This window comes from Anabrus simplex, chromosome 1, assembly GCF_040414725.1.
Source record: "Anabrus simplex isolate iqAnaSimp1 chromosome 1, ASM4041472v1, whole genome shotgun sequence".
Classification (NCBI taxonomy): domain Eukaryota; kingdom Metazoa; phylum Arthropoda; class Insecta; order Orthoptera; family Tettigoniidae; genus Anabrus; species Anabrus simplex.
In genome coordinates, this window is record NC_090265.1 from 1,243,540,470 (window position 1) to 1,243,554,557 (window position 14,088).

At 42.0% G+C, this 14,088-nt stretch overlaps 1 protein-coding gene across 1 annotated transcript in view; it reads right to left on the minus strand.

The window, feature by feature from the left end:
• Su(z)12 (Polycomb protein Su(z)12) overlaps window positions 1–14,088 on the minus strand; it is a 399,441-nt gene that overhangs the window by 239,739 nt on the left and 145,614 nt on the right. Inside the window, exon 2 of the mRNA XM_067137639.2 lies at window positions 13,994–14,040. Coding sequence (XP_066993740.2) covers window positions 13,994–14,040 — 47 coding nt within the window. The remainder of the gene's footprint in view (window positions 1–13,993; window positions 14,041–14,088) is intronic.

Here is a 14,088-nt window from a genome sequence, read left to right on the forward strand (position 1 = left end):
AGAAATAATTTTAGAGGATGGCCGACGGGGTATTCGAACCCAGCAGCCTACCGAAGTAGCTGTAACTAGTCGTCCGGCAACGCACTGACCTAACCTGCTTGGTACCTTCTCCCAGACATGGAGGCGCAGCTCCATACATGGAGATATTTTAGGAAAATACTATTTATTTGCTAATGGCTTTACGTCTCACCGACACAGATAGGTCTTATGGCGACGATGGGATAGAAAATGCCTAGGAGTTGGAGGGAAGCGGCCGTTGAGGTACAGCCCCAGCATTTGCCTGGTGTGAAAATCGGAAACCACGGAAAACCATCTTCAGGGCTGCCGACAGTGGGATTCGAACCCACTATCTCCCGGATGCAAGCTCACAGCCGCGCGCATCTAACCGCATGGCCAACTCGCCCGGTGGGAAAAGACGTAAACGCATCACCATATTTCGTGTTGTAAAACGAGTTTCCCCCAGAAATGTTATGTAAAGTAGGGGCAGTAGCTGCTTATAAGACTTCTTGAAATTACATTAGGGGCAGTAGCTGCTTATAAGACTTCTTGAAATTACATTGCACTTCGTTTAGCTTACCTTATCTTGGGTGATGACACAACTTATCAAATGACAATTTGATTGTCAACGCCGGTCGCATCTGGCACGGTTACAGATAATGCGGTCGCTAGTGGCACGGGTCGCATGCGGCACGGTCGCATCTGGCACGCCACCGTCATAGCATCAGTTGAGTAGAAGTCCAGGCTGATTTCTGCTTGTTTCCTCTTTCTCTCTTGGAGAACTTCCTCCTCTTGCTGCGTATGTGGAAGCTGCATTCTCATTTTCAAATCTTCCAGTAAAAAAGTTTCTTTGGATAATTCATACGCAAGTCGTGATGGTGACATTTTGGAGATGCCCAGTGTTCGTTTCAGAAATCTGGCCTTTACATTTTCAATAGTCCGAAGGTCGGACACCGTTAGTCTTTCCCAAATAAGTTCCATACCATATATGAGAACTGGGAGGACCTTGGCGTAAAATAAGGCCATGGCTGTGTCTAGCGATAGTCTACTCGGGTTTGTAATCTCTAGAGCCCGGATTTCCATGCACTATCAAATCTGAAAATATGCATGCATTCATGCACTATAATATGGCAAAACATGCACTATCAACTGGAAAATATGCACTATCAAAATTCAGTTATTTTTGGAACTTTGTACAACTACCGCAATTTCTCCAAATTGTCTTGATTTAAGTTCATCCGTTTATCTTTCAGCACATTCTTAAGCACAGAAAATGATCCTTCTACGCCACAAGAAGTGAGAAGGTGCATACTTAAATGAAGACATTTGGGACAAAGTGAGGTCAAATTGTACGTCTCTTGCATTTTCACCACAGTGCGTCTTTTATAAGGTTGACGAATTCAACATAACTATTTCAACGGATCACTTTGCTCCACCTATCCCTAGCTGCCGCAGTTACTTCTCCATGCGATGACTGCAGACACATTTGAATTTCCTCAATCACTGTTAACGATTGCCTACTGCGATATCAAAGACGTGTGACGAGTGAGAGTTCCGGGCAGGAAATTTCAGGACAACAACGGAAGAGTGTTCAGTGCAAAACCAAGGTTTGTAAGTCGCTATCTCATTAACGCGGCGTCGGAGAAGTGCTATACAAGTTTTGTTTTGTTCGTCTAACATAGGCGAAAAAATGAGGCGTCAATGAGTAATGCGCAATTTACGGTTCGATTTACAACAATGTATAACTGGAACACCTTATTCCTAAGAATTACAGAGCTCGACGTGGGGACTTCCGGCTTACGTCAATGTTTACTCAAGTAACAGATAAGAAAATGCTTGGTTAATTGGATTTCAGAACCTCTACCGTATGTACCTACTAAACTTTGGTTGTCTCATAGGATGCCAGGAATACATTCTTTCTGTCTCTCTCAGTAATAGACATACTGTATAACGTGGAAAAATGGTCCCGAATTCTGGAAACCAACATTCATAAAAGGCACTATCATGCAAACTAACATTATATATGCGCCAAAGTCAGAAGAAAAGTCATATTATGCAATATAAACGTCCAAATATTCGCTATTAAATAAAAAAATCTTCAAAATATGCATTATGCATGAATTTTCTCCTAAAATGGCCAAAACATGCAAACATGCACGGAAAAAGAACGGTTATTTGGAATCGTTAAAGCACAAAACGAATATTTGCGCAGTTTCAGAACTGTAACCAGCTTATTTACAAACATGCATTTGCACGGAAATCCGGGCTCTAGAGTGTCATATATGCTTCTGATGGCTGCTAAAGATCTTTCTCTTACGTGAATACTAAATGAGGTGACCGTAGGTTGTAAAGTGACACCCAGATATGAGAACGAGTTCACTATGTCTAGGTCCACCCCTCCATATTGTATTCTGTCACTAGATGCGATTCTCCCCCCTTTCCGGAAAACCATTTGAACTGTTTTATTCTTATTTATCACAAGGCTGTTGTTGACTGCGTACTCTTCAAGTTTGTCCATTGATCTTTGTAGCTCTTCCCTGCTACTCGAACCCATAACAATATCGTCTGCATATTGATAAAGTACAACTGAACTATTGTCAATCACCTGCATGATAGCTGCTAAGGTTATGTTGAAGAGGAGGGGGCTTAAAGGGTCGCCCTGCAATACTCCGTTTCCCTGAGTTATGTTGCTCGATGATGATTTCCCATCTTGCACTGTGATCTGATTGAAGGCTAGGATATTGTTGACTGCTATGGTTAGTGGATTATCTTGTCCAATCATATTGGCCAGTTTTGCAATTATATTTTTTCTGTCAAGTAGATCGAATGCCTTTTTGAAGTCAACAAAGCCTGCAAAGAATTTACCATTTTGATGTCTGATTGTGTCTTGTATGATATCAATGAGGTTTGCTACTGCATGTAGTGTTCCTCTTCCTTTCATAAAGCCGAACTGCTGTTCTGGAATCTTTGAGTAGGTCTCTGCGACGAGCCTGTTCTCTAAAATTCTTGAATACACTTTGTAGATGTTATTTTCTAGAGCAATTCCTCTATATGAATCAGGATCATCTCTGTCTCCCTTTCCTTTGTACAACATTTTTAAGTTTGAATGTATCTAAATTTCCGGAATTTTCCCTGTAGAGAAACATTTGTTGAACTGAGTGGCCCATATATATCTAGTAGTGCATCGATAGTGTCTTTCAGATTCTCATTGAATATGCCGTCTGGTCCCACAGCCTTTTTATCCTTTGAGCTGAGTATTGCTGCTTTAACTTCGTCCTGTGTTATCGGCTCGGACACTGCTTCCGTGTTCTCACGAAGTGGTAGAGCTATTTAAACATTTGTTTGCGTTTAGAGTCTTAGAGAAATGATGTTCCCATGATGCTATTGGGAAGTCTGGGGTGATACAATCCTTTCTCTTCTTTAAAGCGATGAAGGGGTCCCTCTGAGCATCCCTACCTTGCGTGAGAACTTGGTTTTCAAAGAATATAGCTTTTTTCTTCCTGATTGTTATTTTATATTATTTTCTCTTCGCCACATATTCTGCCAGTATGTAATTACTATCCGACTGTCTTGCTTTTTGCAGAATTTCTAAGGTTTCTTTTCTAAGGTCGTAACATTCCTTATTGAACCATATCTTTGCAGTTTTGGGAGGTCTTTTAAGTTGGACTTCCTTAACGAGATTCAGCGTCATGTCCAGCGCTAGGTCGGTGGGGCCCTCCTCAATCATTTCTGGGATTTTCTCTAGGCTGCTTATCTTCCTTTCAAGGACTTCAAGATCTGTGTTCCTTGTGGTGGGGATTTGAAAATTATTCTTAAGATTTCCTCTTGTTTTACCGAAGTCAACAGATACTGAAATTGGAATGTGCTTTCTTAATGTGGCCCCTGGGTCTTGGTACATAACTTCTCGAGCAGCGAGATTATGCATGTACGTTTGGGCATTGCTGCCAACCAAAATTGGTACACATATGACTTACTATCTGGAAAAAAATACACTGTTGTGTAAGACACTCGTACGACTTCTTTGGGCGGGGATGGAAAGGGGGTGAAATATAAAACCTAAACGGCCTATATTGTAGAATCCATAGTTTTGGGGGTCGCCGAGGTGAATAATCACACTCTAGCTATAATTTAAGTCCAAGATCAGCCCCAATGGCACGGCGAGTCCAAAATGATAGAGATTACGGATGAAAGCATGTATGTTCCAGAATAGCTCTCAACCAAACTTTGTACACATACGACTTAATATCTGGAGAAAAAAAACCTGTGGGGCAAAAGACACCCCTTGCACCCAGATATTAATGTCGAATCTATAGTTTGCAAGATCCCCGAGAGGAACTGTGACAATATGGATACCGTTTAAATCATAGTTCAGCCCCAGTCGGAATATCGAATATGACCAAGATTATGGATGTATACGTGTATGCTCAAGCATAGCTCTCAAGCAAACAAGGTACACATACGACTTATTCTCTGTGGAGGGGATGACATGCAAAAAACGGTATTGGTCCTGTCGAAAAGTAGTGTATTACAGAACAAAAGTTACAGAGAAAACAATTTCCGGTCATTTGTGCCTTATACAGTTTTACCTCAACCAATAAAAGACCTCTTGATGGGCAATCATCTATTATCTGCACATTTTATGAAAAACATACGTAGGTGTTTCCAGTGAAGATGTAATTTGCCATCACAATAAATAAGTCACAGGGACAAATATTCTGACTTGTGGGAATCGACTTGAGGAAGGAATGCTTTTCGCATGGACAGTTGTATGTTGGCTTATCTCGAGTTGGATCACCCGAAAGACAATCTCGATGCCAGAAAATAATATATCAAACATCGTCGACAGAGAAGCGTTCATATGATAAGACTTGCTTATTCTATTGAGAAATTTAAGCCCATCGAAAATATTTAATGCCACCACTCTTTGCTCATGTCTCCAATGATACTACATCAAACATTGTATGCAAAGAAGCTTAATAAGTCAGAAATAAATTCCACGCGTACGAAGTCGCGGGCACTGCTAGTACTTAAAAAAAATTACATCATTACATTAATGCACAGATATAACAGTTGACAAATATATCTGATAACAATGAAAAATAATAAGCAAGTTAAACAAAAACAAGCAAATCATTGGCAGAAACGCACAGTTAAACTGGGACGTGTACAGTGCCAGGCCAGCCCAGCGGGATCCAGCTGACGTCACAGTCAAAGCGATCCTGCGCGTGACTCGTACTACCGTCTGGCCTAGTAGGTAGGTAAGGGTTATTCTGCCCGAAGGCAGGTCCGAACCTCCGCAGAGGTGCTTCTGAGCCGGAGTTTACGTGAGGTAGGGTGGCCAGTTCCTTTCCGCTCCTCCATTCCCTTACCCCCCCACCAACAGCGCGTGGCAACCCATCCAACTCCTGACCACGCCCAATGTTGCTTAACTTCGGAGATCTCACGGGATCCGGTGTTTCAACACGGCTACGACCGTTGGCTCTGGCCTAGTAATCGTGGTAAAAATGAACCAACTCGACCTCCACCGAACTCGTCAGAGATCACATGATCCCAATTATGACTTAACTCAATCTCGGGAAAGGCACATCGACTATCTGTTTAACTAAGTCTTTGGCGGCAGATTTTCCGCAGTGGAGTACGCTTCCCGATATTATTTTCGGGCCTTGTATGGACATCCAGGAAAATTGGTCGCCTGCATGTGTTCCGCCAAGTTTAAGAACAGTAGACATCCAGTGACCTCTGACACCAGCCACTGCTGTATCCAACTCTGAGCAGTCTTAGGCGAAACGCCACCCCGAATTGCTGCTTCACAAATGCTAGAACTGAGTTGAACGAGAGCCAGTACTTGCTCTCTTGACGCATGTGAATAATGTGCGTGTCAGAATGGAGTGAAGCATTTAACGTCGAAGTTACCTCGGCCAATCTTAGTGTCTTCGTTGCCTGACGTCATCACGGTGTATTCATTTGGAAAAACCAATCGTTCAAGCAGGGATTCAAACCTTAGTTTAATAGCTAGGCACGAATTTTGTAGCCTACAGCTGACCCGATGCGCTACGTGAGATCATGCTTATAATTTCATAGTGCTGTATTCAAGTGCATGTCACGAGGAGGGAAGTGGGAAAGAATGGAGAGACAGCGACTGTCACGAGTGCCAATTACGGGCCGTGTTGCAAAACGCTTCCAACTGGCTCCTCATATTTGAAGTCTCCAGAGATACTGCAATTTTTTATTTTTCTTCTCTACATATAAATATAATTTCTAGTTAGAGCCTGCGATCGTCTATTTGCAAGTGACACTAGTTTGTTATACGACAAACCAAACCGCATCAAAGTATCCTCCACTCGACTGAAAATAGCTCGTCCCCTGGAGGTATCCTTCTATGAGACGTCGAGTAGCTCCTCGTTGATCGTACGATGTTCATCGACGCCGCGGATAATTATTGCCAGCTGCACTGTCACTAACGTCCGTCGGCTCATCTAATGTCAAGGAATACGAACTGAAGCCTTTAATTTCATCATCTTTCCCGAAAGGTCATTTATAAACTCCCTATCACTAAGCAGTAGAAGACAAAGAGCCATCAGTAAATTAATGTTTATAGTTAAGACGAAGAGTGGTTTCGTTCTTTCCAGTACCGGCCCACAAAAGAGAGACAGTGAATCATAAAAGTAATCGGGCACTAGTGTTTTGTGCTATTTTTAGACCTTTAATAACAGAAAAAAACAGTATTCGGGAGATAGTGGGTTCGAACCCCACTGTCGGCAGTCCTGAAGATGGTTTTCCGTGGTTTCCCATTTTAACACCAGGTAAATGCCGGGACTGTACTTCAATTAAGGCCACGGCCGCTTCCTTCCCACTCCTGGCCATTTCCTATCCCATCGTCGCCATAAGACCTATCTGTGTCGGTGCGACGTAAGGCAAATTGAAAAAAAAAAAAAAAAAAACGAAAAATAGTATAAGAACAATCTTCTTACAAAATTGTACACAACTATCTTGGCATAAACTGAAATGGGGCACGTGTAATAAATAACATAACAGCATTTTCTTACTTGAAAACTTAACAACAAAACATAATAATACTTAAAGAAACATGCCCAATATTGCAGCCACAAAAGTTTCCGGGCGACATGTGAATCAAACACACCACAGTACATTTCAGTACTTTCTATGAAGTCCCTTTTGCTTTATCACTTGCTCCAAGCGTTTAGACATGCTGTGAATGAGTTTTCTCGGGTAATCTGGACTTATTTGTCTCCTTTCGTCAATTATTCTGTCCTTTAAGGCTTGCCTGGATGTCACTGGCGTTTGTCTTACGTTTCTCTTCAGTCAATTCCTTAGATTTTCAATAGGGTTTAAGTCCGGACTCTAAGAAGGTGCATCCAAAACTTTAGGGCAATTACACAGTCTCACAATGTCCAATGTATGTTTCTGGTCATTGTCTTGATATAATTTGAACTTACTCGAAAGCCCTACATTTTCAGCACTTTTCGGTATGTTCTCTTTTAGAAATATGCTTGTCCATTTTACCTTCAATGAATACTAATTCGTCCGCCCCAGATGAAGACATGGTGCCCGAAATCGTATCACCGTGTTTAACTGTGGGTAGCAGATTCTCTGACTGGAGCTCCTCATTCGTTTTTTTCCAACCCATAGTTCTTCTGTTTGAAGAGAACAACTGCACTTGACTTTCATTTGCAAAAATGACTTCGTCCCGCCAACCGGCAGGTTTATTTATGTGCTGATTCGCCGAATTCCAATCTTTTCTTTCTACTTCTCTCATTTACTATGGGTTTCTTCCTGCTCACTCTGTCATTATACCCTCTTCTTCTGATAATTCTTCGCACAGTTTCAGGGTGAACTTCCTTCCCATATTCCTGCAGCACTCCGGCAGAAATTGTTGCCGGTAACTTTGGATTTTTCTTAATATTTCTATTACTCCAGTTTCCTCTCATCTACTCAGCTTCCTTGGTCGCCCTGTGTTAGGTTTATCTTCAATTCTATCTTCTCTGTTGAATCTTCTTATAATATCACCTACAATACTCTTACTTATTTGTAACAATGCGGCAATATCTCTTTCCGAACGCCCTTTAGCGCGATGGAAAATAACAAGTTGTCTCTTTTCAAATGATGTATTTCTTTTTCCTTTCCGCCCCATCGTATTGTAAAACGTTCGAGTTTAAAAAATAGGAAAGAAGCACATAATGAGCTTGTTCTGCCTACTAGTACCACCCCCAACTCTCACCTGTTCCTGCCTGCGCGACAAGTGCCCGAATATTCACATGGCTGCATACTGCGGTACCTTATAACTAAAATTAAAATTGCATAAAGTGAATAAAATTTTACGGTGACTTGTGTGTGCTACATTGTACATCAATATTCACATTACTAAATGGACTGGCAATTGCTTCTTTTGGACTTCAAATGTTGAAAGAGTACTTCTAATTAAAAAACATAATAAGGTGGTCGAATACTTTTGTGATTCAGTATATACGTAAACACTGTTACAAAGTTCGAAATCAACAAATAAAGACTAAACCCGTTTCGGCAGCAGCGCACCTACTAAAATAACACTAATTTCAGTCTTCGAAAACATGAAAAATGTTTTTCTTATTTTAAAATATTAAACAACACGAAAAACATCTAAGTAAATTAAAATCAAATGGTAAAAATAACAAATATACTTTTTCTATGTTAAGTGAATCTTCACAACTGAACATAAAATGCCAAATCAAACTTTAGCCTCTATTACCTCTCTCGGCTCGACGGAAATGTGCGGTAAAGATTCTGAGAATGCCTTGGTCACAATCCTTTTCCCAGGCATAAAACAAACAAAAACCGGCACAAGTGCTGGGTATTTCATAGTCATATCAAAGCCGAAATTATCAGTTATACCTGAACGTAGTTTTTCAAACACGTTTAACAATAAGGTAGGCCTACTCATACTTTCAATACATAACATCCCACAGAGAAGTCGGGGCAATGGCACATATTAGTCAACCAATGCTGTCAAATACATATTACTGCGCATGTCTTATGTTCTTGTGAAGTGTTCGAAATAAATAAATCACATTTTCTCAGAACTGGTTGGGAGCTGCGCCTTGCAGTTTGTCACCATGACCTGCACATACAAATCAGTGGCGACACGTTGGCAAGGTCTCCTTCACTAATAATCTACAGTCTGGCCCCATGGCTAAATGGTTAGCATGCTGGTCTTTGGTCTGAGGGGTCCCGGTTCGATTCCAGACTGGGTCCGGGATAATAACTTTCATTGGTTAAATCCTCTGGCTCGGGGCTGGGTGTTTGTGCCGTCTTCATCATCAGAGTTCATTTTAGCTAGCGCCCAATCACCACTAACGCGCAGGTGCCTATAGGGAGTTAATCAGAAAGACCTGCACTATGCCTCTCCAGAAACCACGCGCCATTAAAAAAAAGCAAGGATCTTCAGAATGTTTTTCAATGTGTAACTTAAATCAATTGAAAGCCGATATATGACTCATCAAATTTTAATTTTAACTGAAGCGTATAGCTTTCAATACAGTCACGGCATAATAACATTTGAAATTGAAGTTTCTATAATAACTGCTTAGGGTACTAGCGAAAGAAAGTATTTTGGATCCATTGTGTACGAATCCAGCGTACACGTCTAGCAGTCCCACACTCACATTGTGGATGTGGAAATTTTTCTTTTTTTACTGATGAAGTCCCGACAAACTCAGTGCCTTAACCGCACGCGGTTGGCCAAACTCTCTGAAATAGATCTAATCCAGGGACACATTGCATGATGCGAGGCATACCACAAAGCTCTAAACAAGGGAATGTTTCCAACTGACGTGACCATTTAGATCGAAATTGCTGCCAATAAGGTCCATAGCCAGTTGAAGCGGGAGATGCCTCCACAGTAGTCTGCTAAGGCTCATTCATGCATGTGAGATCTTCATGAATGGGTAGTTGCTTTAACGATAATCTCGAACTAGAGCACTGCAACTGCGAAAGTGCAGTGGGGGATGTGACGGGATAGAAAGCCAGTGAAGTGAAGTACTCTTGATACACTAGTGTCCAAAAGTTAAACATAATCACTAAACGAGGCCATACCACCTGACAGGAATGTCAGACGGATTGCTAAACAAACGGAAGCTGACTCACACACCATATATCACACAGCTTGTCCATAAAAACAGAGTCAGAAAGGTTCTGATGGATAAAGTACACCTGTGACAACAACTAACAAAACTTGGCAACCTCTTCCACAACAAAAAATGCTGTTAATAGGGTGTATGGTTACCCCTAACGACCACACATGCTTCGCAGCGACGTGGCATGCTCTCTATCAGATGGTCCAAGGGCTCTTGTGGCAGTCGATCCCATTCCACCGAAAGGGTAATTCGAAGGTCTTGGAGTGTCCTTGGTGAGGGCTGAAAGAATGCAGTTCGCCTCCCCAATGCATCCCAGGCATGTTCTATAGAATTCAGAGCCGCAGACCTCGCTGGCCAGTCCAAGCGATGAATGCCTTCCCAAGCCAAAAATTCATCCACCAGAGCAGCGCGGTGCGGTCGGGCATTATCGTCCATTAAGAGGAAGCCTGGACCAACAGCACCTCTGAAGAGTCGAACATGTGGTCTCAGGACCTCATCCCTGTACTCCGAGCATTAAAAATGTTCCTCGGACCACCCATGAAGATGTGCAGGTCCGTACGGCCATTCACCATGATGGCGCCCTACACCATGACGCCACCACCACCACCACCACCATACTATACTGGTCCCGTTCCACGATGTTCCTATAGTTGTATCGGCTACCCGGTTCTCTCCAGAATGTGCGACGGGAATCGTTCTGCAAACTGAAGCGGGATTTATCTGTGAAAAGCACATGCCTCCATTCATTCATGGTCCAGTTTCGATGTTGACAGCTCCACAGTAAACGGGCCCGTCTCTGTGCTGGAGTGAGCGGGACACAACCCGCTGGACGTCGGGCAAACAGCCCTGCTGTTATGAGCCTGCGGTACACAGTTTGCCGGGAAACGGCAACCCATGAGACGGCTGCAAGCTCCGCTAACAATTGTCTTGCAGGTAGGCCTACACTCCTATTTCGTCGGGCTGTTAAGGCCAGATATCGGTCCTGCTGTGGGGTTGTTACACTTAGTCGTAGGCCAGTACCAGGTCGACCAACATCTTCTGTGTCTCGAAATCGTCTCCAAAGCCTGGAAATGACATTTTGTAGCACATTCAAGGATACGGCGACTTCGGTCTGTGTCTGGCCTGCTTCCAGGCGACCGAGTATTCTACCCTGCAAAACTGGGTCCAAATGGCGTCGTTGTGCCATTATGTTGTCAGGTTCACCACGAGGCCACACTCCACACACTATAACAGGGCAAACACGACTGAACGAATATAGGGCGCAGGCACTGGCTGTGTTTACCTTGCGGTTACGCTGCTAGTCAAAGTAGGGAACACTCCTTTCCTACAGGCTACAGAGTGAACACGTAAGGTTGGTAGGTGCATATGTATGTCGTGCGATTTGCAGTCTATTTTCTGTTGCCCTGCTTACTCGCAACTTATGCTTAAGTTTTGGACAATAGTGTAGTTCAGGTGACCAGGCTCATCCAGTGGCTTCAGCTGAAGTCCACTTCCCTCACGTAAGAATTGTTTAACCAAATTTTATAAATTTCAATTATTTACGGTTAAGAAATATAGCATAAACCAAGGTAGTTAGAGTAAGAGGTAGGGATCACGCGCAGGTCTCCCCACCAAGCTTGGCTGGCGATGACGTCACTTGAACCCTCAGCGCCTTGTCCTCTATATGAGGTAGGCTAATACACAGCTGTAAGCTATTCTGTTTTAGCCACAAGTTAGAGATAACTTCATTGATATTTTAACATCACCTAAGAAAATGCATTCCACTTCACTATTACAGTAGAGTAATAATAGGAGATCAAATACAGTGTGAATCCAGCAGCGTTTCTGAAGTATTTCGATCTGTATAAAAGGATGTACCAATGCTAAGACTGTGATAGCAGTGGAATGGCCATTCCATATGTTCATGTCCTCAACACCTATGATAACAAATAACAAGGGGCTCTAATTGTTACAGACTCGAATATAAAGCTTGATGACTGCAAGAAATATGTCCGTTGTTACTAGCAGTATTGGGAAACTATATACACCGTCAACAACACAAACAGCAAATTTTAGGAAACTGTCCACAATACAAACAGTACAGTAAATGTTTTCCTGCAAGTGCCAAGAAATGACAAATTCCACGTTAACATTAGATAGGCCATATTCATGAGCCTGTATATCAACATTCTTAGCACTGGTTTCATATACAACATAATAAATTGCCTTTCATAAAAAAAATAATTAAAAAAATAACGGGTATATTATACACAAAGAATAATGCTGATATTAAAAATATATGTAACAAAACACACTTATCCATAGCATCAGTGGAATTTCTTTGCTTTTCTTCTTTCTTTATCGGTGTTGTATTAACAGAAACCAGGTCTCTTCAATGTCTTACTTTTGTTTAAAGCGTCCATTGGAATAAAAGAACGGCTTCTCACGAAGCAACTTGCAAGCTCATAAATTTCGGAGAATGTCTTTTTCAGGATATCCGTAAGGTTTGTGATGATGTTAGAACCCTCTTTCAGTTCTTTCCCGTGGTAAAATTGAAACTACCGAGCTCGATAGCTGTAGTCGCTTAAGTGCGGCCAGTATCCGGTATTCGGAAAATTGGGTTCGAACCCCACTGTCGGCAGCCCTGAGGATGGTTTCCCGTGGTTTCCCATTTTCACACCAAGCAAATGCTGGGGCTGTAACTTAATTAAGGCCACGGGCGCTTCCTTCCCACTTCTAGCCCTTTTCTGCCCCATCGTCGCAGTAAGACCTATCTGTGTTGGTGCGACGTAAAGCAACTTGCAAAAAAAAAAAAAAAAAAAAAAAAAAAAAAAAAAAAAAATCTTTTTGAAATTTAATTTCCACCCCTTGTAGTTTGACCTGTTTTCTCTCCGTAATTACTTTCTATATCGAGGTTCTTCTTTATCCTAAAAGCTATATAGCCAGTGAAGTCTTCAAGCAGCTCCTTGGTTTCACGGCTCCCCTCGAGCTGTTTCACTAGATCTTCAAGGGCTTTAACGAACCCTTGCTCATCCTCCGATAAAAAAATAGGATGTGGGCTCAACGCTGGCCTTAGACTGGCACACGATATCCGAGTTTTGATCGAGTTCATCAGTACATATTTGGACGTAATATTTCATAATCTTCCGGAGAACAGTTGGAATTTCTTATCGCCTTGGAAGCATTGAGGCTAGAAGCAATGATTTCACCTTTCGCGTCACAGCTGTCGGAAGAGGATCGTCATAAAGCCTTCCGAACCCTCGAAGCTGAGAAAGATAGCTTTCGATAATGTCTTGATTACTTCTGTCGCCATTTATTTACGTCAGTGGTTTTAGGGAATTCATGAAAGTGTATGTTTCGTTCCTTCGCGTGCCTGCTATGATTTGTGCAGCCTGCAATGGCATGACAAAGCATACTGAAAAGTGTACATTATTACTGCTTTTTACGTTTTATCTCATAAAATAAACACACACGGTTTCTTATACACCACAGATATGTTACTATCGTGTATTATTAGCACCTAGCTTCTGCGTGCACAGCGATTCTTACTCGAACTACCTCTACCTCACTCTGAGCAGATTCAACGCGAGGGTCCTGCGTGACGTCACAGCTCTGCTTTGCCACTGCGCACCTCTCTCGTGATCCCTACCTTGTATTCTACGTACCTTGAGCATAAACCATATCCTACGCGTTCTTATATCACGTTTCATGAGGATTTCTGGTAATGCTGACGCATCTCCTCTCAGACTGTTACTTCGTATAGACTAACATACAGTACGTGTATATAATGTTCAAGCGAAATAAAATATATTAATATATACATTTATATAATCCTGGTGCATCAGATTCCTAAAACATACTACCATACTGCATAAAATTATACTCACAGACAACATATTTCTGGTACGTAGAAAACGATATATTTGGGTAGGCTCTAGAAAGAAAAGAGAAAAATATTAGATATGCAAATACAGTCAAAACT